This window comes from Vicugna pacos, chromosome 22 (genome assembly GCF_048564905.1).
Source record: "Vicugna pacos chromosome 22, VicPac4, whole genome shotgun sequence".
Taxonomy (NCBI): domain Eukaryota; kingdom Metazoa; phylum Chordata; class Mammalia; order Artiodactyla; family Camelidae; genus Vicugna; species Vicugna pacos.
The window spans coordinates 32,623,596-32,650,875 of NC_133008.1; the positions used below are offsets into that span (position 1 = coordinate 32,623,596).

Here is a 27,280-nt window from a genome sequence, read left to right on the forward strand (position 1 = left end):
CACAGGCCTCCCCGAAGTTTCTCCCACCCACCTGGCATAGCGCTGCCCCAGGGCCTTTGCCCCTGCTGTGCCCCTGCCAGGTGTGCCCTCTCCCCACCTGTCCCCGGGGCTGGGTTCTCTCCTCACCTCCTTCAGGTGTCTGCTCTAGGGGAACAGCGAGTCCCCCAGCTGCACTCCCCACACCTCCAGCCCCTTCCTCCCCTGCAATCTCCAAGGCACTACTGACCTTTAAGTCTGTGAACTTACTTGCCTGTCTCTCTCAACAGAAGCTGAAAGAGGAGGTTTATGTGCTTTGTTCACCCTTGTTTTCCCTGTACCTGGAAGTGCCTGGCACACAACAGAATGCTGGTTGAATTCACAATTATGGTAAGGGCTAGAATTGACAGGGTGACTGGCTCAGCCTCGAAGCCCCTTCCCAGGCAAGGACTGCAGCTGGACCTCACGTGGCTGGGCCAGAAGCCCCCTGCTCATGTCCCGCAGTGAGCTTCCTTTTCCTAGTTCTCTCATTGGCCCTCCGCTGTCAGTGTGTCAGGCTGGATCACAAACTTGGCTAGAGTTTGCATGGTCTTGGAGTTAATCAGCATCTCATTACATACCGCTCGCTGGGTGGAGGTGACGAGCTCTGGCCTGAAAGTGATTTGCAGAAGCCGCGCTGTCAGTGGAGGGAACGGCGGGCTGTGGCAGGTGGGAGGAGCTCAGGCTGCCCCTCTAGTCTGTCCCTCCAGCCCATTGCCACCCGTGTTAGTTCTGGTCCTTCCAACATCACAGGGAAATGAGGCAGTGGAACCTGTGTCTCCAGCTGTCTTCGCTCCGTGGCTGGCTGCTGCAGCCTGGGCTGGGGCTCAGGCCTAGGGAGGGGTCGGGGCCCGAGCCTCCTCCTTCCTCTGCTGGCCCCGGGCCCTCCTCGGTCGACTTCAGGCTGGGGTCCCAGGTTCCTGCACTTGCGTGCAGCGTTGGTCACTGGGAGGCGCTGTAGGGCAGGAGGACAGAAGTGGGGTGTCCGTCTCTCACCCGCTCCTCAGTGCCCAGTTCTGTCCGTGGATCTGGAGTTGAGCTGCTTCTGCTGTTATGTTTGGTTTTTGTTTTTGTTTTGGGGGGAGGTACTTAGGGTTATTTACTGACTTTAATGGAGGCACTGGGGAGTGACCTGGGACCTTGTGCACCCACTGAGCTATACCCTCCTGCCCTTCTGGAAGGAAGCAAGGGCTTGTCCAGAGTCAGGGCCCACAAGTGACTGACGATGGAGCCAGCTGTGGCCTGGGCTGTAGAAAAGTGCATCCCAGGTGGAGAGAGGGCAGGTAAAGTCCCTGAGGTTCCCACCCCAAGGAGTAGGAAGACACGGTGCCGTGCACAAGGGTTAGGGGATTGGAGAGCAGAGGGAAAGTGGGGACCAGGCCAGGCAGGGTTTTGCGGCAGGCACAGTGAGGGCTTGGATTTTATCCTAGGGTAACGGGAACTCACAGAGGAGCTCCAGCACTCTCAGAAGGCTGAGCTGGAGTTGGAACCTGGGAGAAGCCCTTGATCGTCAGCTTTGACCTAAAACCTGAGTCAGAGGATCCTGTGCCAACACCCCCCTCCCCGGTCCTCAGTTTCCCTGTCTGTAACCACAGAAGCAGGTTAGCGCCAGCACCTCTCTGATGAGACGCTGGGACAATTACACAAGACGGGGCAGGCACAGAAAGTGATCAGGGTAGAGTAAATACTCAGCAGGAGGCCGATATCTGCCTGCGGCTTCACGTGGTCCACGTGACCCTTGCGCATGTGGCTCTGCGGTGCTAACCTCCCTCCACTGCTGCTGCTGTGATTTACTGGCCTCACTGGTTTCTTGACCAGTCCAGCTGGGGGCTTCTCAAGTCTGTTGATCATTTTAAAGAACCACCTGGGGGTGGGGGACTTTGATAATTCTTTGCACAGTCTTATAGTTCATGCAATTCTAACTTTTTTTTTTAACTCTTTCCACTTAGTTGTTTTTCTAGTTTCTTAAGGTGATAATAATAATGACCTTAGGTCATTGATTTTAAGATCTTTCTTCTTTTCCAATAGAAGTATTTAAGACTTGTTTTATGACCTTTTACACAGATGATAACATTTTGATTTAAAAGTTTAGAGGGGAGGATATAGCTCAAGTGGTAGAGTGCATGCTTAGCATGCACGAGGTCCTGGGTTCAATCCCCAGCCCCTCCTCCAAATATAGATAGATAAATAATTACCTCCCCCACCAAAAAAAAAAAAAAGAATTGAAAAAGTTTAAACAGCGTGCATTAAAATTACATTGTGGAGTGAGTTGTACGGTGTGTGAATTATAACTCTAAAAAAAGCTGGTAAAATATTGCAGAGGAAGGGGCCTGATAATACAGCAACAAACAAGGGTACATGGAAGAGGCAGGACTTTGAATTCTGTTCCACCATGTATCCTTGAGGATGGAGCGAATCCCTGTTGGCTTTTGGGAGGCAGTGGGTCCTTGAGGCAGTGGGTCCTCCTGGAGGGCCCCCACTGCCTGAGCACCGCTCTCACCCCTGCATGGGGCCTTGGCAGGCCCTCCCCTTGTCCTGCACCTGGGTGCCTTCCCATCTCCTGCAGGGGTCCTGCCAACAGTCACCTGAATCTGCACCACTGTCCTGGACTCCCCACCCGGCTCTGTGTTTGCAGAACATTTAGGGGCTTCTGACACTATGTGCCCATCAAGAAGTTTATTGTTTATTTCCTCCCTCCCCTCCTGGAACATCAGGTCCTCCTCTATCTGTTCTTGTCATGTTCCCACCATCCCAAACAGAAACTAGCACACAGTAGGTCCTTAGTGGATGAAGGAAGGAGGGGAGGAAGGAATGCTTCTTGGCCCAGAGTGGCAGCTCCCTGGGTGGCGGACTTGTACTATGCCTCAGTTTTCCCAGCTGTGGAAATGGGGCTGCACTGCCCGCGACCTGCCCAGTCCCTCCCGCTGCCAGGCTGTGGGTGCCGTGTTGGCCGTGCCAGCTCCCTGGGGCGCACTCTGGCCTAGACCGCCCAGCTTGGCCGGCTCCTGAGGGACCTGCTCTGCTGACACCGTATTCTTTTCCGGACTGTCCAGCCACCTGGCTGACACTCGATCCTGGCCCCACTTCCAGGCCAGCGACCGCCGACCAGCCTGCTTGGGCCAGGGCCCCACGATGCTGGGCTGGGGGACAAGGGGCCATCTGTGCCGCCCAGGGAGGGGGTGGTGAGCCCAGGGCCCTGCCAAGTCCGGCAGACGTATGAGGACCGGGCCAGTGCCGGGACCTGCTGCCCAGAGCCTGCACCAGGTGTGGCTGCTGCCTGCCATGGGAACCCTCAGCTGCGGCCCCACACCCCAGCTGACAGCCGCACCCCCAGGCCGGCGGGCCCCTGAGTGCCAGGTTCCAGAGACCACCGGCCTGCGGAGGTCGTGCAGGCTGGCCGCCTGGGAGAACGGTAGGGGGCGGGGGGCCTGGGCTCCGGGGAGGTGGGGGAGCCCAGCTGCATGCAGGGGCCCAGCCCCAGCCTCAGTCCTCCTCCCTGTGGCCCGGGCAGGGCCGGGGTGCTCCCGTGGGCTCCTGAGGATGCCTCCACCCAGCACGGGCTGAGGGTCTCACCGGCCAGGCGCCCCTCAAGGGCAGAGGGGCAGCAGTGGGCAGAGGAGCAGGGTCCCTGAGGGGAGACGGGCAGGCAAGCTCCACTCACAGCACTGAGTGGCAATGAGACCTCAGAGAGCAAGCACCGAGCCGCCGGGAGCCTGCAGGCGGAGGGGCAGACTGGGGTCCCGGGGGCCGAGCTCCCCCGACACCGACTGTGGGGCTCGCTGAGGGCTCCGGCCCACCTCTCTGTCTGCAGCAAAGCAGCTGGACACAGGTTTTATGCCCTTGTGGCACCAGCATTCTCACAGGGGCCACCGAGCATCACAGCTGTGACCGCCCCTCTGTGCCCAGGCCTCAGTACCCGCCCCCCCATGACCACATCTGTGTCCAACCTCAGTGACCCCTCCTGTGATCGTGTCCCCACGTGCCCTGGGAGGGGGAGGCTGCTGGCCAGCAGCCCCTTCCTGTGACTCAGTTTGACTCACAATGCCCCTGTCACTCACTTTCCCCCTCTGGGGAGGCAGCCTCTGCTCCCCCACTTCTGCCATGGAGGGTGGCCAGGTACTTGGGTGGGGGCTTAGGGGCTGGGCCCCAGGACCCCCCCCATCTCTTAGGGTGTGTGGCCCCGGGTCATGACCTGAAGGCTTTGGTCGCAGGCTCTGGGCCAGGCTTGTGTGTCCTACCGTCCACTATCGGCTTCGTCAACCACGACTGCACCAGGGTGGCAGGTCCTGCCTACTCACTCTCCCGGAGGCCCAGTGAGGGTAAGGCTGGGGCAGGGTGGGTGAGGGATCGGAGGGGCAGGAGAGGGGGCCTCCCAGCCTCCATTCTCCCACCTAGGAGCATGTGTGATGTGAGGCAACACCTGCTGTGTGTCGTCAGGGAAGCGGCTGTGCCTCTCTGGGCCCTGTTTCCTTAGGGAAAGGAGAGCAGTGTGTGGTTTTGTGGTGCGTTAGAAGATTACTTGATGCTTGACTGGGGCATGCTGGGTCTCAGTTTCCCTTTCTGTCAACAATGAGGGCACAATACTTGCCAAATTGTCAGAATTAAAGACAGGGTGGATGCCTAGAGACAGTCATTAAGCCAGGATTAGTGGTGCCTGGTCTCCAGTCAGGGCTCAGGAGCAGAGGGCCTGGAGTATGCAGCCGAAGAGGGGGGGCGCTCACAGGCTGCGAGGCCCAGGCGCTCCTCACCCCACTCTGCAGAGTGCTTGGGGGTCCCCGCGGGCCGGGTGGGGGCAGGAAGAGCCCTTCCTGTTGAGGACTTTGACTTGTGTGGACAGAAGCTTGTTGGGAGGTGCAGCCTCTTCCCCGCCTTCAGAATCAGCCACAATCCCAAAACAAACTGTGAGAAAACTGGGGAAGCTGGGAGGGGCCCAGAAGACAAACGAAGGAATCAGCACCACAGTCATTGTCACTGGGGAGGCCAGCCTGGGTTCCTTGCTTCTTGTTCTGGGACAGAGGGACAGACAGCCTAGGGAGGTGGGGGTAGTGGCTGTTAGTGTAGACTTTGCAGAACCCCAAGTGAAGCCTTCTTGGAGGTAGAGTCATGAGGTCTGGACTTTGTAGGATGAGTAGGAGTTCGGTGGAGCCCCTCTGAGAAGATGGGGACTCCAGGCAGAGCTTGCAGCACAGACAAAGGCCTCGAGATGGGAAGTGGCATGAGTTGGGGTAGGCTCGTCTGCCACGAGCATGCTTCACGCACGTGCACAGTGTCACGTGTGCATACACACACAGAGCACGTAAACCTCCTAGACTCAGATGTGTGCACTGGCACTGGAGTGTGTGTAAACAGCAGCAGTGACAGTCGTGGTAATTGGTCCCAATTATGACGTTCACCACTGGCCCACCCCCTTCAGTGGGGAAGAGGAGGCGGCTTATGCCATGCAGCCCGCCCAAGGACCCGGCTCACAGAGGCCCAACTCCTGACAGGCCCCAGCACTGAAAGGGCGCTCCTTGGCCCCTTACTCAGGGCCTGGTTCCTCTAGCTCCAGGCGCAGTTCTAACGGCCCATGAGCTGGTTCCCCAGCCACTGGCACAGGAGAGGGTGGCGGGACAGAGCCACAGGATAGCTGGGGTTGTGAGGACAGAGCAACACTTTTCCAGACAAAGTCAAGAAGAGACCTGGGGCCCCCAGGTCAGTGAGCTGAGTCCCTGCCCTCCCAGAGAGGGCGGTGGGGGGGGTGTCTGGGGGGGAGGTGGAAGTGCCTCAGGGTTATCCAGGGGCACCGAGTGGGGCCCTCAGGACCCTGGGCTTCTCTCCCAGTATCTCCGCAGGAGACCAGCCCGGGGCCAGTCTACTTCCTGGACCCGAAAGTCACCCGCTTTGGCCGAAGCTGCACCCCTGCCTACTCCATGCAGGGCCGGGGCAAGGCTCGGGGTGAGTATCTGACCTGTACTACCCCACCAGGATCTGCCCTTTTGGGGTCTTAGCGACTCTTGTGCCTCTGTCCTCTCCTCCCCTCCCATCCCCGAGTCTTTAGGACTTCCATGTCTTTGGAGTGACAAAATCCAGTGCCTCAGCAGAGGGGCCAAGGGCCCTGAGAGTACCTGAACGGGGGAAGTGGGCCATGGTGATGGTGACCTGTCCACACATGGTACCACGAAGGCAGCTGGGGCTCATCCTCGGCAAAGGGAGCACTGGGGATTGTGGCAAACCAGCAACCCCTCCACAGGCTCCAGGCAGGGCCCACTCCCCTCAAGCACCAGATTTAATTACCCGATTCAAGCCTCCCATCCACTCACCCTTTCATCTTTTGACTTATCACCCAGGGACCCACCAATCCAATCATTCATCCATTCATCCATGTATCCCCTTGCCAAACTACCCTATTCAACACCCAATCCAGCCATTAATCCATCTGCCCATCCATCCATCCATCCACCCACCCAACCACCCATCCATCTACCCATCCATCCATCCACCCACACACCCATCTATCATCTACCCATCCACCCATCCTTCCATCCACCCACCCACCCATCCATCATCCACCCATCCATCCACCCACCCAACCACCCATCCATCTACCCACCCATCCATCCACCCACCCACCCAACCATCCATCCACCCAACCATCCATCCACCCATCCATCCACCCACCCACCCACCCATCCATCCACCCACCCATCCATCCATCCGGGATCCATCTATCAATCCATCTACATATTCATGAATCCATCATCTATTCATTCACTCACCACCCATCCTTCTACTCACCCATTCACTCAAACATGTATCAAGCCAACTGCTGGGAGTTGAAGTAGATTTGACATGTCATTGCTTTTTGTGACACCCCAGTCCAGTGGTGGAGTTAGACCCAACTGGGGATCATCCCACCCCAGTGTGGCTATGTCTGGAGAGGGGGATAGACCCACACCAGGGGGATCCTGGGAAGGACTGTGGGGCTCTGACAAAAGGAGGGTGTGGGGAAGGCAGCAGGGGGTGGGGACTTTGGGGCCATCTTAAAGGATGAGAAGCAGAAGTTGGGAGGTGGGAATGGGAAACAGGAGGCATGCCTGGCAGGGGGCTGAACTTGGGCAAAGGCTGGAGGCTTGGAAGAGAACAGAAAGGGGTCGGGGAAGAAGAAACACCTCAGGGCTGCTGCGAGCTCCACGATGCACATGGCCATGGGAGCTGTGCGAGGTCTTCGAGGGGGTAAGGACTCTGCCAATGCCAACTCTCCTGCCCGACTCTCACAGGTCTGGAGGTGACGCCGGGCCCTGGGGCCTACAGCCCAGAGAAGGTGGCTCCTGTGCGCCAGCGGACCCCCCCAGCTTTCACCCTGGGCTCCCGCCTCCGCCCACAGCCCATGGACACCTCAGCCCCTGCCCCTAACACCTACACCCTGCCTTCCCTCTGGGGCTCCCAGATCTCCATCAAGCCCAGCAGCCCCAGTTACACGGTGGTGGGCCGCAAGCCTGCTGCCCGCCCCCTGCAGGACCCTGCTGAGATGCCAGGCCCTGGCCAGTACGACAGCCCAGACCCCAACACGTACCGCCAGCGCCGGCCCGCTTTCACCATGCTGGGGCGGCCCCGAGCCCCGCGCCCCCCGGAGGAGACGCCTGGCCCGGGCACCCACAGCCCCGAGCAGGTCACTGTGACCAAGGCCAGGGCCCCGGCCTTCACCATGGGCATCCGCCACTCCAAACGGGCCACCACCATGGCCGCCGACACCACAGCCTGATGCCTGCAGGGGACAGGATGCCTGGCTTGCTCAGTGTTCCATGCTGTGAAGTGCAGTGTGGTCAGCCCCTCCTGGGCCCGGCTTCAGCTGGAGGACTGGGGACAGTTCTTTTCTGAACTGTCTGAGGTCCTTCTAGGCCACCTGCTTCTCCAGTCCCTGGGGGATGTGACCCCTTGGCCCCGACAGGGTGAGCCTCCTTCCAGCGTCCCAGTTTCTCCTCTCTGGGTCATACCAGGCCAGGCCAGGTGGCCCTCCCCAGCTGCTGCCTGGAGATGCAGCTTCCTGTGTCCTAGAACTCAGCATCCGCTCACCAGGGCCTGGGTCCTCAGCGCAGCTTGGGTTTCTGCCAAACTTGGGCTCATCCCAGCTCCTCACGGAAGCACAGCCCTGGTCTCGGCCCCATCCTCTAGCTGTTGGCCAATAAATCTCCACGGCACCGAGAATTGTCACAGCACACACCCTTTGTCTGTTCACGTCACAGGAGAGAACCCTGAATGCAGCTCTCAAGATTCAGACCCCCAGCTCTGCAGTCCGTAGGGATCTGGATGGGACCAGAGAAGGGGCCCAGGGCTGGAGGAGACCAGAGGTGGAGCCAGGGCTTTGAGTGGGGAAGCCTGCCAGGTAGGATTCCTGGAAGAGGGGCCACTGAAGCTGGGCTTTGAAGGATGTATAGGAATTGGATGTAGTCTAATACCTGCCATCAGTAGGTGCCTGCTGTGTTCCAGATATTGATAAAGATCGTCTAAGCCTCACAGCAACTCAAGAGGCAGTCAAGTCTACGGAGGGGGAAAGGAGGGCTCAGGGAGACTAGACGCCTGTCCGAGGGCACGCCATGAAGGCCAGTGCCCTTCTGATACTGGGAAGGAAACCCTGGCCTTCGTTCTGTCACAGGGACAGGAAGGAAACAACTGGAGGACGTCACATAAGGGACCCCTTCGTGTGAGGACACCTTATAAACCCCAGGCCCAGAAGGGCCCTAACCACGGAGTCTGGGAAAGACAGACTGTGCCACAGCTCCTTGGAGGAGATGGCCCCAGGGGCAGCACAGCACATGGGACCCAGAAGGGTCCTGGGTGGCTGTCAGCTCCCTCCTACTGCCCTCTTCCCTAGCCTGGGGGTGCCAAACGTGGACACACCCCCTTCACCAGACTAGGTGACCCTAGGTGACACACGAGGACCCCCTACATACATACATCTGGACACACCAGGACCCCCTACAAACACATACCTGGACACACCAGGACCCCTGCACACACACCTGGACACACACCGGGACACCCTACACCCACACTTGGGGACACAACAGGACCTTTACAAATACAGACACACACACACAGCTGAGCCGAAATTCCCTCCTCTTTCACACACGGTCTCATCCGCGCACAATATACACACAACCCAACCCACACACAGTCCCCATGTTTGGAACCCACAACAGAGACAGAGAACACGCACGAGTCCAGATGGGGTCTCCAGACCCCGACAAAAGTCACCCCCAACCACTGACCCCCAAGGCCACGCCCTCTGCAGCCCGGACCGCAGAGGCACAATAGCTCCCGAGGCCTGAGGCTCGAGGCGTCCGACAGCAGCACCGCCCCCCGCCCCGCCCGCGGGCCAATCACGGCCGCGCGCGCCCCGCCTCCCCCCGCCCACATCACCGCCTCCTCCCGGGGTCTGCGGGCGGCGGCCGCGCAGTGATCTCACCCCCTGATTTATCGATCCGGCTCCGGGTGGCCTCGCCCCTCTTTCCCCTCCTTTCCCACCTGCCCCAGCCCGGCTCCCTCCCTTTGTTTCCCAGCAGCCAGCCCTGCCTGGGGCGGGGCTGGAGGGGGAGGGGGACCGACCAGCCCGGGTCCGGGAGGCTGGGTCCTGGGGTGACCGAGACAGTCCGTTCCCTGGTGCAGAGACAACACTTGAGGCCTTGGCGGGGGACGAGGAGGCTGCTGATGGAGGAGCCGGCGGGCCTGCGACGCTGAGGCCCAAGAGTTCAGTTGGATTGATGCCGGACAGGGCTCCCTAGAAATGCAGGAGGAGCCCGTAACCCGCCAGCCCCAGCCCCGGCTTAGAGCCAGTGAAACCGAGGCCCAGGCTAAGGCGGCAGAGGCTGTCGCAGACAGCCCAGCCTGGCACCGAGAGGTCCGAGTACGCGTTGTGTGCCCTCGGGCAGACCCCCGCCCCTCTCTGAGTCTCAGTTTCCCTGGGAGGAAATAAAGCACGGCGTGATTTCCAAGTAGCCTGGCTGGAACAGTGGGAAGGGAGGGGGCTGACCTTAGGTCCTTGACCATGCCTCCGCCCCTCTCCAGACTTCAGTTTTCCCGAGTCACAAAGGGAAGAAGGGAGGTGATTTGTAAGCCTCTTCCACCTGTGTCCTTCCAGGAACTTGGGCGACAGGTAGGGGGCGAAGTAAGGGGTCGCCGCCCGGCTCCTGGGTTCGAAACTTCACTGCTTCCCTGACGGCCGGATCCGAGTTGGCGCCCATGCCCTCGGTGGGCCTCAGTTTCCCCCAGCCTCCCTACCAGGCGCCGGGACGCCTAAGGACGGGGGTCCCAGGGGTGCAGCCCCCCGCGGCTGCGCGCTGGGCCGGACGGATGACATCACTGGGCCGGGGGCGGGGAGCGAGCGGGAGGGAGCGGGAGGGCCTCCTCCGCGCCAGGCGCAGCGCCCGGTCCGGCTCGGTCGGGCGGCCGCGGCCATGACGCAGGGTCCGGGCGGGCGCGCGCCCCCCGCGCCCCCCGCACCCCCGGAGCCCGAGGCGCCCACCACCTTCTGCGCGCTGCTGCCGCGCATGCCGCAGTGGAAATTCGCGGCCCCCTCCGGCTTCCTGGGCCGCGGCCCAGCGGCGGCGCGGGCAGCCGGGGGCCCCGGGGCCACCGACCTCGAGCCCGAGCCCGAGCCCGAGCCCGAGCCCGAGCCGGCTGGTCCGGCCGGCGTCCCTGCACTGGCGGCCGCGGTCCTGGGCGCCTGCGAGCCGCGCTGCATGGCGCCCTGTCCCCTGCCTGCTCTCAGCCGCTGCCGGGCCGCTGGGGCGCGGGGGCCGCGGGGCGCGCGGGGGTCGGCCGGGCCCCCGGACGCCGCCGCCGCCGAGTGGATCCGCAAAGGCAGCTTCATCCACAAGCCGGCGCACGGCTGGCTACACCCAGACGCCAGGGTCCTGGGTCCTGGGGTCTCCTACATCGTGCGGGTGAGTGCGCCGGCGAGACCCCTGGGATCCCATCCTCGCTGGAGACCCAGCCTGGGGACAAGGGCTCCCATCCCCCACTTCTTTCTCTTGGACACTCTGAACCCTGAGAGCCAGCTCTCTCCTCTCCATCCCACCTCCTCTCTCCATCGCCCCAGACCCCCATCGCCAGCCGGCCCTCAGCTGGCCGCCCCCACCCGGGAGCCGCTGGGGTCCAGGTTCCCACGGCGTCACGTGGGGAGGAGCGGGGAGAGGGCGGCAGGTGGGAGGGGGGCACGCATGCGCAGGTGAAGCAGAGTCCCCATTCCGGTTGGCTGGAGAGTCTAGCTAGTGAGGACCCGGGTGGGGGCGTCCTGCGACCCAGAAAGCGCCCCTCAGCAGAATCGAAGACCTTGGGGGGCGCGGGGAAGGGGTATCTGGGAAGGGCCATCGCCCCGCCAGGCCCCAGGATTCGAGGTATGAGACTCCGGGGACTTGGAATGTGCTGTAAAGAAACGGGCCTTCGTTTGTCCCGGTTTTGTTTAAGTGAACCTTTCCTACAGAAGAGTGGGACCAGTGGATCGCCCGTACTTGCAGCCCGTTAATGTTGTACGTTCCGAATAGTGTATCTGCCCCCGTGTGTCTTTTTTGCTGAACCATCAGGAGATAAGCGGCCCGTGGGAGGCCAATCGGAGACGTATCTCCACTCGGGCTCCCAGATGGCTGACCCCCTACAGACCCACAGGCCATTGTCACATTCCCGCAGCCTGCTTCTAGGGACCAGGATCCAGGAAGTTTATGTGTTTGCATTTGGTTGTTACATTTTTGTTTCCTTTACAAACGGCCCCAACATCTTTTTCCCCCTACTCCCAGTATTCGGTTGAGTAGTGTCCCCTCCCAAATTCACGACTTTGTGAACCTGTGAATGTGGCCTTATTTGGGAACAGAGTCTTTGTAGGTGTAATCGGGTTAAGATGAGGCCACACTGAATTAGGGCCGCCCTAGTGACTGGTGTCACTGTAAGTAGAGGGAGGTTTGGACACAAACTCACAGGGAGGGGCCACGTGACAATAGGGGAGAAATGGAGGGGTGCAGCCACAAGCCAAGGGGCACCAGGGTGGCCGCTCACCGTCACTACAGGCTGGAATAGGGGGAAGGGCCTCCCCTCGACCCCCCACCCCAGTTTGTGGTGCTTTGTTATGGGTGCCCCCCGGTGGCCCTGACTTTCCGTGAGTCCCAGACACTCACTCCTACAAGTGTGGTCCAGGCCTACAGCACCGCATCCTGGACCTATCCTCTCCTGGTGCCTTCTAACTTGACCTTCAGTCCCTTCTTTTGCTGAATCCCAGCTTCACTGGTTTCAAGACTGATTCTGTAGCAAGATGTTTCGCGGGTGATGCCTTGGGCCTCACACCACACCCTCTCTGGGGCAAACCATGTCTGCTCATTGGCCATGGATGTGGGGATTAGGTGTGCTCAGAGTTCAGACACTCGCGTTGTCGGGGTGCAGGCTGCTGGATTATTCCAACGATCTTGACGCTTTCATCAGTGCAGCAAAGATTTAGTGTGTGGCTATCCCTGCCAGGCACTGGTGGTGTGGTCGGCAATGAGAAAGATCTGATACCCGCCCTTAGGGGGCTTAGATTTCTAGAGGGAGAGACTGACAGTACATAAGTAAGAGACAAACAGGGAAATGGCAGATACTGGTAGGTGCTCTGCAGAAATCAAAGCCAAGTGATGTCAGAGCAAGAGACCAGTGGCTGCTTTAGCTGGGCTGGTGGGGAAGGCGCCTCTCGGGAGATGACACTTAAGCTGAGATCTGAAGCCACGGAGGCCCCGGACATGAAACGCCTGGGGAGAGAGTTCACAGCAAGTGTGAGGCCCTCTGGCAGGAATGAGCTTGCATGTTCGGGGAACAGCAGGAGACCCTCGTGGTGGAGCTGATGGAGAGAGGACAGACGCTGAACTTACTGTGGGGAGAAGCTTGGCTTGGCATGGCTCTGAGCAGGGGAGCCAGGCAGAGTCGATGCTGAAAGGATGTTTCCTGTAGCCCTGTGGAAGTGGGGCTGGGGTGGGGTGGTGAGACCCTGGGGGAAGCTAGGTATGGTCAGTGAGGAGGGAAGCCCTGGGCCAGCGAGGAGGGAAGCCCTGGGCCAGGGCAACGTGGGGAGGGGGCCACAGTGCCCCTGCTGGAGACCGAGCCCATGGAACTTGCTGGCTGATGGGTGAGGAGCTCTGACTCTCGCTGGTTGAGAGGTGGGGCCCCAGAGAGCCTGAACCAGACTCAGTTCCCAGCTCCCTTCCCCTGGGACCCTCTGCCTCCCTGTACCCACATCCACCAGGTGTTGTGAGAGCCAGATAGTCCTTTCCTGGTTCACAGAGAAGTGTGAAGTCAGGACGGGAGCAGACATTCCCTGCAGGGCCTGTAAGGCCCCACCCTGGGTCCGAGAGGGGCTGTGCGGTCCATGTTTCTGTAGGGTGGGGAAACTGAGGCATGGAGAGGCCCAGAGCTGAGGCCCCTCTCACAGAACCCAAACTCTGCCGACAGTCAAATACAGGGTGGTTGGCAGAAGAACGATCCCAGAGACGTCTCCATCCTGGTCCCAGGTTCTATGAACTTGTCACCTCATGGGGCGGAGGGGGACTCTGCAGGTGGGGTTAAAGCTTCTGAGATGGGGGTGACCCTGGATTCCCGAGGGGCTCCATGTCATCACAGGGTCCTCATCAGAGGGAGGTGTGAGGGTCAGAGTCAGAGTTGGGAGATGCTGCGCTGCTGGCGGTGAGGATGGAGGGAGGGGCCGTGAGCCAGGGATGCGGCGCCTCTAGAAGCTGAAAGAGGCAGGAGCCGGTTCTCCCTGGAGCCTCCAGAAGGACCCGTCCTGCCCACACCTCGGTGGCAGACATCCGTCCGGCCTCCAGAAGTGGGAAGGAATAGACTTCTGTTGCTTCAAGCCACTGGGTTTGTGATACGTGGTCACGGCTGCTTCGGGAGTCCTTGCTGAGCCTTCTGTGTCACGTCAGTGCCCTTGTCCCCTCTCCTGGGAGGAATGAGCCTTCTTCCCACGGGATCTTTTGTGAATGAGGACGCTGTTCCCGGATGTTCCCCCACTGCGTCCTGTGATGCTCCTTAAGCTGTCCTGGGGATCAGCCCAGACCAGTGCTGCCCAGGGGACACTCTGTGACGTGGAATGTTCTAGATGTGTGCTGTCCAGTGGGTGGACACGTGTGGCTGCGAGCACTTGAATGGGGCTGATGCAGCTAAGGAATCAGCTTTAATTTTGCTTCACTTTAATTTCAAGTGTCCGCCTGGGCACGTGGCTCCCTGTTGGGCCATCAGCTCTATGTGGACATGTCCCCTGGGTCTTCAGACCAGGTCGGAAGGGGCAGGCGTCCGAGCGACGCGTGGCTGTTACCCAGCAAGTGAGCTGGGCTGAGCCCGCAGCTCCATCCCGTTTTCTTCCACACCTGGCTCTTCCGTATGAAAATTCCACTAAACAAGCCCTTTCCATTTGTCGAGGTTCCCTCACTTGTGTCCTCTCCCCAGGGAGATGTGGACTGAGGCACAGAGACCCCGTGAGCTGCCCTCGGGGCCCTGTCTTTCCTGAAGGCAGGTCTCTGAGGTGGTGTGAAGGCTAGGGGATTGAGGGGGTGGGAATGGTGGGAGGTTAACTGGGCTGAGGTGTTTTTAGCTGCAGATGCAGCTTATTCCTTGAAGGCGAGGGGTGGGGTGTGGCCAGGGGTAGGATGGCTCCAGGGTGGATTAATTCAATGACTTGATAGTATGTATTCCTGAAGATCCAGGTCTTTCCATCTTTTTGCACTGCTGTCTTCAGCAAGCTGGCTTAGTTTTCCTCATGGTCACAAAATAGCGGCTGCAGCACCAGCTGTCGTATGCAGATCCAACCACATCCACTGGAAGAAGAGAAGACCTTCCCTTCCATTCTCCCCACACCTTACTGGCCAGAGATGTACAACTCCATTCATGGCAGGGGAGGTGGGCCACCAAACTGGCTAGAACAGTGGATGAGCAGAGTGTGGTGCCCAGGCATCTGGGAGCTTGTCCCAAGTGCACATGTTCAGGTCTGCTGAGTCAGGAACCCTGGGGGGAGGCCTAGTGATCAGTGTAGTACAAGCCTCCCAGGTGATTCCAACATCCACTCAGGTCTGAGAACTGGCAGCTTAAGCCAATTGTTTGCAGCCCTGTTGGATTAACCCCCTGCTCATTTATAACCAGTGTTTTGGAACCCTCCACCTTGAAATGAACACCAAACATATGTAACACCTATATGCACATTTATTTCCCCTAAAATCAGTGTGATGTAATAAAACATCAATAAAAAGGAGAAACACAAAGACAACGATTCACAGCAACTTAGCAGGTATTTCAGTGTGCAGCTGTGCAGGCTTCCCTCTCTTAGAGGTGCAGCGACACAGACAGAGGCTGCCGTTCACACAGCAGCTGCACATGGATCTAGGGTGTTACTCTGGCAACTTCAGTGCCACCATTAGAGCTGCTACAGGCAGTGTGATTTTCCAAAATAGTGGACAACTCCTGGTAAAGTCAGAATGACACAAAATAAAGCCACCTCTCAATATTCAAGATGGTTTCATTAAATCCAGTGTATATTAAAACCACACCAAAAAGTTGAGTGTAGAATTACGATATGGTCCAGAAATTCCATTCCTTTGTATACACCTAAAAGAGAATGAGGAATAGAATGTATGATTGAAACGTTGGGCAAGGGTGAGTGTGTGTGTGTGTGTGTGTACACATCTAGGGTAGAAAGTGTTTTTCTTTTATGGGAATTGAGCAGGAACTTAGATGTTTGCACACCCACGTTCACAGCAACATCATTCACAACAGCCGAAAAGTGGAAATAACCCAAGTGTCCACAAGGGATAAACACAATGTGGTTCCGTCCACACGGTGTGCTATGATTCAGCCTTAAAAAGGAAGGAGATTCCGGCACCTGCTCCAGCGTGGGTGGACCACATTGAGGACGTGATGCTCAGGGAGAGAACCAGACCCAGAAGGACACACACTGTCTGATTCCACTCACAGGAGGTCCCTGGAGGAGTCACATCCATAGAGACAGAGAGTAGACGGTGGGGCTGGGGCTGGGGGAGGGGGTGGGGAGTCAGTGTTTTGTGGGGACAGTTTCAGTTTGGGAAGATGAGAAAGCTCTGGAGATGGTGGTGGGGATGGTTGCACAACAGTGTGAGTGTGCTTAATGCCACGGAGCTGTGCACTTAAAAATGGTTAAGATGGTAAATTTAATGTTAGGTGTATTTTGCCACAGTAGAAAAAGAAACAAAAAATGCCCTAAATGCTCCAGTTCTGTGTAAAATGGGGTTAGGCTGGGGTTATGGTGACCCTAAAGGGCTCTGCATGTGCGAATGGCCAGCAGAGTGTCCTGAAGCCCCCGGGGACAGGACTGGCGTCTGCAGGAGTCCACTCCAGCCAGCTTGTGAGCGGGCCCTCTGCCGGTGTTCACACATAGGGCCCAGGTTGTGCGTTTTTGGTGGGGAGCGGGGAGATGTGCTCTGCTTTCCTCAGGGTGTCTGGTCCAGAGACAGGGGTGCCCTGTGTCCCGGCACTGGTGCTGGAACTCTGATCACCTGGGGTCCTGAGGAGAGTGGCGTCCCCACAGTTGTTCCATCAGACCTTGGAGTGTGACTGTATTTGGAGCAGGGCCTTTGCAGGTGCAGTCATCTAGGAAGAGGTCACCCCAGATCAGGATGGGCCCTCATATGACGGGTGTCCTTATAGGAAGAGGGGAGTTTGGACACAGATGCCCAGGGAGAAGCCATGACAACAGAGGCTGAGACCAGAGTGACGTGTCTGCAAGCCAAGGCCTGCCAGCCACCCCCGGGAGCTGAAAGAGCTGGAAGGACCCTCCCCTGGGGCCTTGGGCTGGAGCACCACCCTGCCCACACCTGGATTCTGGACGTCTGGCCCCAGAACTGGGAGACAGTTATCCGCCCAGGGTGGGTGCTTTGTTACGACCACCCCAGGAGATGAATGCACTCTGTTAAGGTGACCTTTCTCCCTGGTAGAGGCCCCCATTGTTTCCTTCATAATTAACATGGGTCTGTGGGGATGGAGTTTTTTGGTGAGACTTCTGATACCAAGGGACAGCATCGTGCGGTGAAGTACCAGCCCCAGGCTGCCCAGGCCCCCCTGCTGGCCCCCTACAGCCCCCAACAGTCAACTCTGCCTGTCCCTGAACTTCATGGCCTGGGGGAGGGCCTTGAGACTCTGCAGGTAGCCTGGTGCCCGGCAGTCGTTCACGGACAGTTCCTGCCGGATGGACGCTTTCTGTTGGATAATTGTATGTTTATTTATTGGTTATTAGGAAACACTGCTAGGCATCGAACCTGAGGTTTATGGTAGCAATATGCAATTTTCTCTTTCCCTCATACACATTTAAAAAATTGAGAAGTAATTCAATATCGTAAAACTGTCACCGAGCAGGACCCTGTGGGGCCTTACCCGGACAGACCACCCCCGAGATCCTCCGTGGAGTCCCTCTCTGAAGGACCCAGAGAACAGGGTCTCACGCAGATTTCCTGAGTTTTTCAGATGCTAAAACACACCACCAAATGGAAGAAATTAACTATTCCATGGTCGTGAGCACGTGGCCCCCAGACCTTCCGGTGCCTAAGGGTTGATCACCACAAGGTCCAGGGTTCCATCCTCAGTACCTCCATAAAAAAATACTTTAAAAGAAAGGGAGAAATACTGGGAGAAAAAAAAACCCCTACAGAAATGTATTCTGTCCTGGTTCTGGAGGCTAGAAGTCCAAAATCCAAGGAGGGTCTGTTCCAGGCTCTCTCCCAGCCTCTGGGGGCCACAGCCCTCAGCTTGTAGCTCCACACACTGTCTGCTTGTGCCTCTGTGTCTCAGACCCCGTCTGCCTTCCTCCTGTAAGGTCATCTGTCTGAAATCTAGGGTGACCTCATCTTGACATCCTTGACCCGATTCTGTCTGCAGAGACTCCCTTCCAGTGTCTGGTCCTGTTCACAGGTTCTGGGGGTGGCGATGTGGACAGACCCTTCTGGGCTGGCCTCTGGAGAGTTCAGGATTCTAGGTCAGAGGTCATGCTCATGGGTAGGCCTGGGGCTGAATTTGACCTCTGCCTTTTTTTTTTTCTGCCTTCTATTTAAAAATAAAAATTCAATTTCTTGTCATCATTTACGAATTGGGGGCTTTCCCAGAACAGCCCTGGATTTTGGGTGTTCTGGCAACACGGGGTCCGCTGGCCCCTGAGGGCGCAGTTTGCTGAGGCCCCCACCACTTGCGGAGCCCAGGGTGCGGGTTCAGAGCCTGCCTGTGCTGCCTACCGGCTGTGACTTTCAGCAGGTTGCTTGCTGTCCTTGGGCTTTGTTTCCTGAGGGTGGTGCTGTCGCTGTAGCACTGGGTTTGGGTGGAGTGGGTTAAAAGAGGTTGTGTACACAGCGTGCTTGGAACCTGTCCTGTGACAAGTGGCTTAGCGTCATCACTGCCAGGTGTTCGCCCCAGCCACCTGCTTCCCCGCCCTGCCGTTGTAGTCCCTGTGCTCTGCCCTCCAGGATGGGGGCCCCGGTTGCATCTCCTGTCCTGTGCTGTTGAGTCATGCCTCCACTTCCTCCAGAGTGGGGCTGGGGGCACAAGGAGGATTTCAGCCACACTGGAGTGGGCTGCACACTAATTAGGGTGGATTAGAACCCCTCACCCTGTGGCCTGGCAGCACCGACACCCCCCCTAGACTCATGCTTGGCTAGAGGGAAGGTATTCGTTGAGCGGCCAGCACCCCACCAAAGCTGTCCACTCAGTGTGAGAGTCTGCTTTGGGGGCAGGGACCACAGCTGATTCTCTTTGAGGTTCCGCACGTCTAACACATACCTGGCATATAATCCATGCCAATCCATCTGTCCATCCGTCCACCCATCCCCTATCCATCCATCATCCATCAGTCATCCACCTATCATCCATCCATTCACCACCCATCCATCCATCATCCATCCATTATCAATCATCCATCCATCCACCACCCATCCATCAATCATCCATCCATCCATCATCCATCCAACATCCATCCATCCATCATCCTTCCAGTGAAGGTGAGACAGATCAGTTCACCCCCTCCCCTGCTTAAAACGCTCCAAGCAGGCCCCCCAAGTTGCTCAGAATGAAACCCAACCCCTCATCACAGCACCAGGGCCCCACGTCCTCTCCTCCCTGGCGACCCCTTGCCTCTCTGCTCCAGCCATTCTGGACTGAGCCTGTCTCTAAGGAGCTCGGTCCCAGGTCTGGCCTGTACTTGCTGTTCCCTTTGCCTGTACCTTTGCTTGGCTTGCTCCCTCTCTTCCCCTAGTCACTGTCTGGTTAACTTTTGCTGTGTAACAAACCATCCCACGACCTAGGGCATGAAAAGAACAAACACCTATTATTTCTGTGATTCTGTGGGTTGACTGGGGCTGGATGGTCTTCTGGATCACGTGGAGAGTGGCTCCATGTCAGCTGGGGAGGTGGGGGTGGGCTGCATGTCTCAGCATCCCGCATGCTGGCCCAGCAGGTTCCGGGTCCCCAGGGCAGCAAGGGAGCCAGCTCCAGCGACAAGTGCCTTTTGGGCCTTGCATGTGTCATGGCCAAGCCACGGCCTGGAGGGGGAGGGGGTGACTTGTGGCCGTGTTTAGGGGCCGCAGATGGCATCTGGTTCCCCTCTCCAGGAGCAGCCTCTGTGTCCTGCTAAAGCTACTCACCCACACGTGCACGTGCACACACACTGTACACACATGTGCACACGTGTGCTCCTCCCTGGGCCACTTGTCCACACAGGAGGCACACACACACCGTGCCCTCCAGTCAGCATCTTGCTCTTGTCACTTGATGCTATATTTTGGAGATAACTTCATATAAATACATTAAATTTGTTTCTTTTCACAGCTGCAGACTCTTCCAAGTAACATGATTTGTTTAGATTTAGCAAAAATACAGGCTGCTCAGTTAAATTTAAAGCTCCAATGAATACAAGTAATTTTCAGTATAAGCATGTCTCCTGCATCATTTGATTTTCAGGTTTTTCTCGGGGGGAGGTAATTAGGTTTTATGTATATTTAGACACCTTTATGGTGGTATGGTTCCTGTACAGTAAACTACACGTATTTCAGATGTCCGATTTGATGAATTTTGAAAGATGTATACACCAATGAAACTACCACCAGTATCAAGATAGCTGACACTTCCATCACTCCTTAAGAGGTGCAGTTTTTGAATTCCCAATTTACCCCTTCCCGCCCTCTTTACCCACTGGTAACCATAAGTTTGTTCTCTGTGCGTCTGTTTCTGTTTTGTAAATAGGTTCATTTGTGTCCTTTTTTTTTTGATTCCACATGTAAGTGATATCATATGGTATTTTTCTTTCTCTTTCTGACTCACTTCATTTAGAATGACAATCTCCAGGTCCATCCATGTTGCTGCAGATGGCATTGTTTTATTCTTTTTTTGTGGCTGAGTAGTGTTCCATTCCATATAAATATACCACAGCTTCTTTATCCAGTCAGCTGTCGATGGACATTTGGTTTGTTTCCATGTCTTGGCTATTGTAAATAGTGCTGCTGTGAACATTGAGGTGCATGTGTCTTTTCAAATTTATTTTTGTATGTATTTTTAGTGGAGGTGCTGGGGATGGAACCCAGGACCTCGTGCGTGCTAAGCACGTGCTCTGTGACTGAGCTGTACCTCCCCGCACCATCTCCTGCTTTATTTTACTTAGAAAATATTCATCATTGATTGGAAATCCCAACCTAACTGGCAGCCTGTGTTGGACCTCGCAACCCTAGATGTGTTGAGTTTTGGGCTGTCAATTTCTTGCTAATTCCTTCTGTGCTGCAGGTCCTAGCAGGAAGGGAGGGGCAGGCTGAGGGAGGGCATAGGGAACCAGAGCGGGTGGCAGGTGCCCCGGGGCCAGGGGCGTGGAGCCCTGCAGGGAAGGATGGGGTGTGGGCCCTGCACACAGCAGCTCATACACACCTCGATAGCCCACTGGCTGGTGTATCTGGGACAAAGTCCTAAAAGTGGAGTTTCAGGGTCAAAGCGTTTGTGCGTTTATTGGTTTTGAAAAACTGAGGTAAAATTCACATAACTAAATTAACCACTAACCGTTCCAGAGTGTACAGCTTAGTGGGATTTAGTTCTTACGTGAGGTTGTGCAGCGATCACCTCTCTCTGGTTCCAGAACCTTCCGTCACCCCAATAGGAAGCCCCCTCCCCAGCCTGTGACAACCGTGAACCTAATCTCTGCCTCTGTGGGTGTGCCTTTTCTGGGTGGTTCTCATCCACTGGCCCCCGTGACAGACACAGCCACAGGGCCCTCCGCGCAGGCTGCACCAGGCGGCCCCCTGCTGCAGCTGAGTGCCCCGAGGGAGGGCACTGCTGACCACTGTCCAGTCCTCGTCTCGCCCTGGCAGCACGTGAGCCCCGGTGCTCTACTGGCTGCTCCTGCCCCCACCCACGGCCCCGCATCCTCTCTCGGAGTCTCTGAATTACCGTGCGTGGAGTGGTGGTCTGGGCAGGAGTCGGCACACTTGTCCTGTAAAGGGTCAGACAGTCAATGCTTTGGGCTTCATGGGCCGGACGGCCTGCCTCCATCCACCTGTAGGCCCTGTACCAGGCTCTGGGGATGCAGAAGTGAGCAGGACCACCGCCATCTGCTCCTCCTGGGCTTAGGTTCTAGTGGAGCAGAAAGAGGATGAACAGACAGGCTGGACTGAGCCTGGCGGAGTCCACTGGCCTCCGTGGAGCAGCTTACTTAGGGTCAGGGTGGGCGGCTCCAGGGGAGATGACCCTGAGCCTGGAGATGGGGAGGGAACCGGTCTACAGATAGGTCGGGGAAGGGAACAGCACGCAGATGGCAGGTAGTAAGGCCCTGGGGCCACAAGGGTGGGGTTGTGAGCACAGAGACAAGGGCTCAAGCTGTTTATGGCTGGAGAGGAGGGTGAAGATGTCGCCAGAGGGAGGACATGGGTTCAACAGTCAGTCCCCAGGAGGGTGCTGCTGGGCTGACCCTGTCCTCTCTTCCCTCAGTACATGGGCTGCATCGAAGTCCTCCGCTCCATGCGCTCCCTGGACTTCAGCACTCGCACCCAGGTCACCAGGTGAGCCTCCGAGACCGGGCTGTTGGGGGGCCGGGCATCTCCACTCTGCCTGCTGAGAGAACTGCTGTATGGCTTTGCTGGGTAGCAGCCTGTGCTGGAGTCGAAGGTGGCAGCCTTAGCGGCAGCTCCCTCCCCGAATCAGGGAGCAGAGCTGCGCAGGGTTAGAATGGTCTTGGGCAGGGCCAGCATGGCTGAGTCCCAGCTCTGTCACCGCCCGCTGGTCACCCATGCTCTCCAGACCCCGTATTCTCTCTGTAACGTGGAGATGACAGCCCATCCCTCCCAGAGCTTGTGGGTCCCACGAGGGGTGCTGAAGACACCCCAGCATGTCGTGGGACTGGCAGGGTCTGGCCGACTCAGGTGGTGACTCAGGTCAGGGCTGGGAGGGGCTGGGAGCCCGTCTGCTGCAGAGAAGGCACGTCGATCTCCTGATGCTCTGAGCTGCCTGGACCCGAGTCAAGAGTCTGTGGTCCAGCCAGGCTTGGGCAGAAGGGACCCACATGTTCTTGCACGTCGGAAATACTTAGTCCCTTCGCCATAGACAGAAAAAAATCTCTACTGAGACAAAATTCACATATCAAACAATTCACCATTCAAAGCGTACAATTTGATGTTTTTGCTATCTTTGCAGAGCTATGCAAACATCACTTCTACCTAATTCCAGAACAGTCTGACCTCCCCTAAAGGAAGCCCCGTCCCCATTAGCATAACCCCGACCCCTTCCCCAGCCCCTGACAGCCAGGAGCCCCTCCCTGTGTCTGGGGACTGGCCTGTTCCGGACGTCTCGCATCCATGGACTCACACTGTGTGTCCTTCTGTGTCTGCTTCTCTCACTGAGCGTCGTGTTCTCAGGGTCTGTCCATGTGGCAGCGAGGGTCAGTGCTGCTCTCCTGGTCACGGCTGAGTGACATTCGGTGTGTGGAGGGACACATTGTTTATCCATCCTCACTTGATGGGCATTTGGGTGGTGTCTACCCTTTGGCGAGTCATGCTGCTGTGGGTGAGCGTGTGCAGGCTCTGGGTGGAGCGTGTTTTCTGGTCTCCAGGGTGTGCACTGGGAGTGGGCTGCTGGGCCGAGTGCCGGTCCCGTGCATTACTTTTTGAGGAGCTACTGCACCGTTTACCTTCCCCTCTGCAGAGTGTGAAGGCTTAGTTTCTCCTCGAGACACCAGCATTGCTGAGAGCTTGTTGTATGTGCATCTGACCTTCAAGTCCCTGTCCCTTCTCGGAGATTAGTGGTTTTGCAGAGGTCTCACCCCTGCTGTCGGGGGGTCAGTTCCCTGGCCATTGTCTTGGGGGCCCAAAGCAGAGGTCATCCTCTCATGCCACGAATGGGAATCTTGACCAGCCTGTGGCCATGCAGAGCTTGGGGTTCAGGGTCGAGGGCTGTGTTAGCTGAATCTGACCCCTGTGACTTCAGGTCAGGCTGTGGCTTGGGGATCCGCTGGTCAGAGCTGAGGGCAGGGGCACTGGCCAGGTGCATGTGGGGCAGGGGGCGGGGAGCCCCGGGAACCCCCATTCCATGCTTCCAGGTACCCAGCGTCCTCTCGGCCCCTCCCCATCCCGGGATCCACTGCACCCCTTCCTCAGCCCATCTCCCTCTGACCCCCACCCTTGTCTGAACTCCTGTCCCTCCCCTGCAAGCTCTCTAAGCCTCCTTCCTGCCTCCGCCCACAGGGAAGCCATCACCCGGCTCCATGAGGCTGTGCCTGGCGTCAGGGGTTCCTGGAAGAAGAAGGTGGGCGAGGGGCTCAAGATCCCCAGGTGTTAGCCTCCCTGGTGCCCAGGCTGCCCCCTGCAGCTCCCTCGTGCCCTCTGCCCCCATTCTCAGGCCCCCAACAAGGCGCTGGCCTCCATCCTGGGTAAGAGCAACCTGCGCTTCGCAGGAATGAGCATTGCAGTCAGCATCTCCATCGATGGCCTCAACCTCTCGGTGCCGGCCACGCGCCAGGTGAGTGCCGCCTGCCCCAGCCTCAGCCTCCGCCAGCCCTCACGGGCCAGGTCTGTGGACTCATACGCAGGTGTTGGTGTGAACTGTTCACCTGGACACGTGCCGGGCCCCACCCTGGGCCAGGGCCCACAGGTGTCACACTGGGGGGGGGGCTCCTGGCATCGAGTGGACAGGGGCCGGGGGGCTATGGCACACCCCACAGTGCCCAGGACTTGGCCCCAATGTCTGCGGTGCCAAGGAGGCTTGGAATCTCTGGTGGAAACAAATGACCACAATAAAACTGCAGAAATGAGGGACTAACCTCAAATTCCAAGTGGGATTGTGAGGCCAGGCCAGGGCAGTAAGCATGAGGTACTGGGACCCAGCCTGGGTGTCCTGGAGGGCTTCTTGAGCTGGTGACACTGGTGCTGAGTGAGGAGGTGCGGAGAGGACATCTGAGCAGAGGTCACCCTCTGGGGAGGTGGAGCTGGACAGGTTAGCAAGGGTCATGGTGAGGAACTGGGATTCTTCCAGAGAACGCTGCGATCCTGGTAAGTCTGGAGCAGGAAGACTGTGGTCTGGTGTGAGCGTTAACCTCTGGCTGTGGGCTGTAGGGGGTGCACGAGATCGGGGTGGTGGGGGGAGCTGGAGCCAGGGCCCCAGGGAGGAGAGCTTGGACCAGCCCTGGGGAGGAAGCAGTGTGGGTGCGGAGGGGAGCTGCCAGCACGTTCATGCACCCCCCCCACCTCTGCATGGACTCTGCCTGTCTGCAGACCAGGATACCAGTGGGGCCCTTCCTGGGCAGGTGTCCGGCTGGGGGAGGTGCCTGGTGCATGGGCTCAGCCCTGCTCGGCCATCTGTGCTGCTCACTGGGTCTCAGAGGGACACAACCACGCAGGACAGCAATGGGCAGCGGCAAATGGATGCTAATGAGCATGCAAATGAGCAAATGAATGTAAATGAGCATGCAAACGAGCCAATAGATGCTAATGAGCATGTGAGTGGGCAAATGGATGCAAACAAGCATGCAAAATGAGCAAGTGAATGCAAATGACCATGCAAATGAGTGAACGGATGTAAGTGAGCATGAAAATAAGCGTGCAAATGAGCATACAGGTGGCGCTGCCAGGGTTGATAGTGCAGTCAGGGGCCTCTGCTGCATCTTGCTCGAGCTTCCTCGATGCCTGCATGGCTGCGTGGGGCGTGGGTCTGAGTGCGAGTGTGTGACTGTGTCTGGCAGTGCTACGCCTGGGTGTCTGTGTGGGAGGGTGTGAGGGCCAGTGCTGACGTGTCGGGGGTGAAGGGCTTGAGTATGTGTGAGTGATTGTGTCTCTGGCGCTGGTGTGTGGAATCTGTGTGTGGGACGCTGCGTGTCTGCAAATCCAGGTGCGTCTGTGCACGTGTGCCGGAGTGTGGTTTGTGTGAGGATCTTGGCACGAGTGCGTTTCTTTCTGCGTCACATGTGTTCACATGTGAGGGTGTCTGCCAGGGAGGGGCGGGCTTGTCCTCCCACACACGTGGTCTCTGCGTCCTGTCCTGGCTGCAGGGCTCCATGTCCGGCTGGACTCCGGGTCATCCTGGAGTCCAGTCGAGGGGACGTGTCCATCCCCACAACCCTGTCCTTCTGGTCCCTCCCTGTGGACTTGGTCTCATGCTAGCTGGGACCCCCCGCTCCCCACCCACCACGACCTTGAAACGGCAGCCCTGTGACGGGTGGTCTCTCTCCGGACAGATCATCGCCAACCACCACATGCAGTCCATCTCCTTCGCATCGGGTGGCGACACGGTAAGGCCAGGGACTAGGGGTGGGCCTCTGGCCCCTCTGGTCCCTGCAGCCCTGAGACCCCAGCCCTGCGGTGCTGGAGGAGGGTGCTGGGAACCCTCCCCTGCTGCCCTGTCTCCCCAGGACATGGCGGATTACGTGGCCTATGTGGCCAAGGACCCCATCAACCAGAGAGGTGAGGCTGCAGCGGGGGTGGGGTGGGGGTGGGGGGGGGCCAGGGTCGGGGCCCAGGGGCTGGGGCGGCCCGCTGATGCCGGATCACGACCCCCAGCCTGCCACATCCTGGAGTGCTGCGAGGGCCTGGCCCAGAGCGTCATCAGCACCGTGGGGCAAGCCTTCGAGCTACGCTTCAAACAGTACCTGCATAGCCCCCCCAAGGTGGTCTTACCCCCGGAAAGGTATGGCTCCCCTGCCCTATCCTCCCCTCCCCCTGGGCTTGGTCCTTGTGCCTTCCTCGCTCTGAGTCCCATCGTGGCTCGCGGCTCAGCCCCTGGACCCATTTCTTCCTCTGTGAAATCGGGATGAAAACATCCCGCTCCTGGCCAGGTGAGGTCTCGGGAGCCAGTGGGCCGCAGTCCTGGGGTCCTGACGAGTCTCCTTGGCGGCCAGCACTTCTGCAGAGGGCACTTGGCTGCAGCCACAAGCAGCCCACCTGGGTGTGCGATCATGTCTGAGGGCTGTGTGCCAACAGCCTGCTGTTTACAGACACCAGAATTTGAATTTCATCTCTGACATGTCATCAACTGTTCTCTGAGTGCTTTCTTAAGCATTTACTATTCTGAGGCTTAGAAGTGTGGAGGCCCTGCTCAGCTCCGGAGGGGGCAGACCCGGGCGGTGGCCTGTGGTTGGCTATTTGAGTATCTGAGCAGACAGGAGCGTGTTAGCGTAAGTGGTGAAGAACTGGATTGGTCAGAAGCCCACTGTGCACTTGAGCAGCGCCGCACAGGCAGACAGTGCGAGGACTCGCCCCGCTGAGGACCTGTCCTCTGAGAACCTGTGGCAGTTTAGCCCAGACGTGTGCAGTACCCCCTCTGACAGACAGAAAAGGTCACCCAGGTCCAGGTCCAAGGCTCAGATGGCAGGAGCGGGTTCAGGGTCCCTGGACCTGGCTTGTGCCCCCCTCCTCCACCATGCAGAGTTCAGCCTGGAGCCTTGGTGCCCTCTTGGGAGCCCCCCTCTTTCTCCCACTCCCATCGCATGTTGGGGCCCCTGCCTGTCTGCAGGCTGACCGGGCTGGAGGATTCGGCCTGGGGGGATGAGGAGGAGCTGGAACACAACTACTACAACAGCATCCCGGGGAAGGAGCCGCCCCTGGGCGGTCTGGTGGACTCCAGGCTCGCCCTCACACAGCCCTGCCCGCTCGGGACCCCTGGAGCCCTCGGCCAGGTCAGCCTCTGTGGGCCTCAGGGGATGGACGAGTAAAGTGGAGAATGTACGACAGGAGGCCGACTTTGGCCATGGTCAGGAGGACCCTCCTGAGGGCACACTTTGGGCTGGGCTCTGCTGGGTGAATAG

The 27,280-nt window shown here is 58.2% G+C and overlaps 2 protein-coding genes across 9 annotated transcripts in view; both read left to right on the forward strand.

The window, feature by feature from the left end:
- The first annotated feature begins 266 nt into the window (after positions 1 to 266).
- CIMAP1D (CIMAP1 family member D) lies at positions 267 to 8,199 on the forward strand. Of its 2 annotated transcripts, none has more exons than XM_072947042.1 (4): positions 267 to 366; positions 4,227 to 4,334; positions 5,836 to 5,949; positions 7,272 to 8,199. In XM_072947042.1, the coding sequence occupies exons 3-4, from the start codon at positions 5,925 to 5,927 to the stop codon at positions 7,754 to 7,756; spliced, it is 510 nt and encodes a 169-aa protein (XP_072803143.1). In that variant the 5' UTR covers positions 267 to 366; positions 4,227 to 4,334; positions 5,836 to 5,924; the 3' UTR covers positions 7,757 to 8,199. The 2 variants fall into 2 exon arrangements, with proteins under 2 accessions (XP_072803143.1, XP_006206685.4); XM_006206623.4 differs by lacking the exon at positions 267 to 366 and adding an exon at positions 3,298 to 3,427.
- A 1,391-nt stretch (positions 8,200 to 9,590) lies between these two features.
- The window catches only part of SHC2 (SHC adaptor protein 2), a 32,208-nt gene continuing 14,518 nt past the window's right edge, over positions 9,591 to 27,280 (forward strand). For 2 of the 7 annotated variants that reach the window (XM_072948166.1, XM_072948164.1), the window contains exons 1-8: positions 10,337 to 10,937; positions 21,982 to 22,052; positions 23,730 to 23,790; positions 23,884 to 24,003; positions 25,715 to 25,768; positions 25,889 to 25,940; positions 26,037 to 26,163; positions 26,989 to 27,151. In XM_072948166.1, the coding sequence (XP_072804267.1) occupies positions 10,449 to 10,937; positions 21,982 to 22,052; positions 23,730 to 23,790; positions 23,884 to 24,003; positions 25,715 to 25,768; positions 25,889 to 25,940; positions 26,037 to 26,163; positions 26,989 to 27,151 (1,137 nt within the window). In that variant the 5' untranslated portion in view covers positions 10,337 to 10,448. Of the gene's footprint in view, positions 10,148 to 10,336; positions 10,938 to 21,981; positions 22,053 to 23,729; positions 23,791 to 23,883; positions 24,004 to 25,714; positions 25,769 to 25,888; positions 25,941 to 26,036; positions 26,164 to 26,988; positions 27,152 to 27,280 lie in introns of those variants that run through there. The other 5 variants (XM_072948162.1, XM_072948163.1, XM_072948167.1 and 2 more) reach the window with 4 other exon arrangements.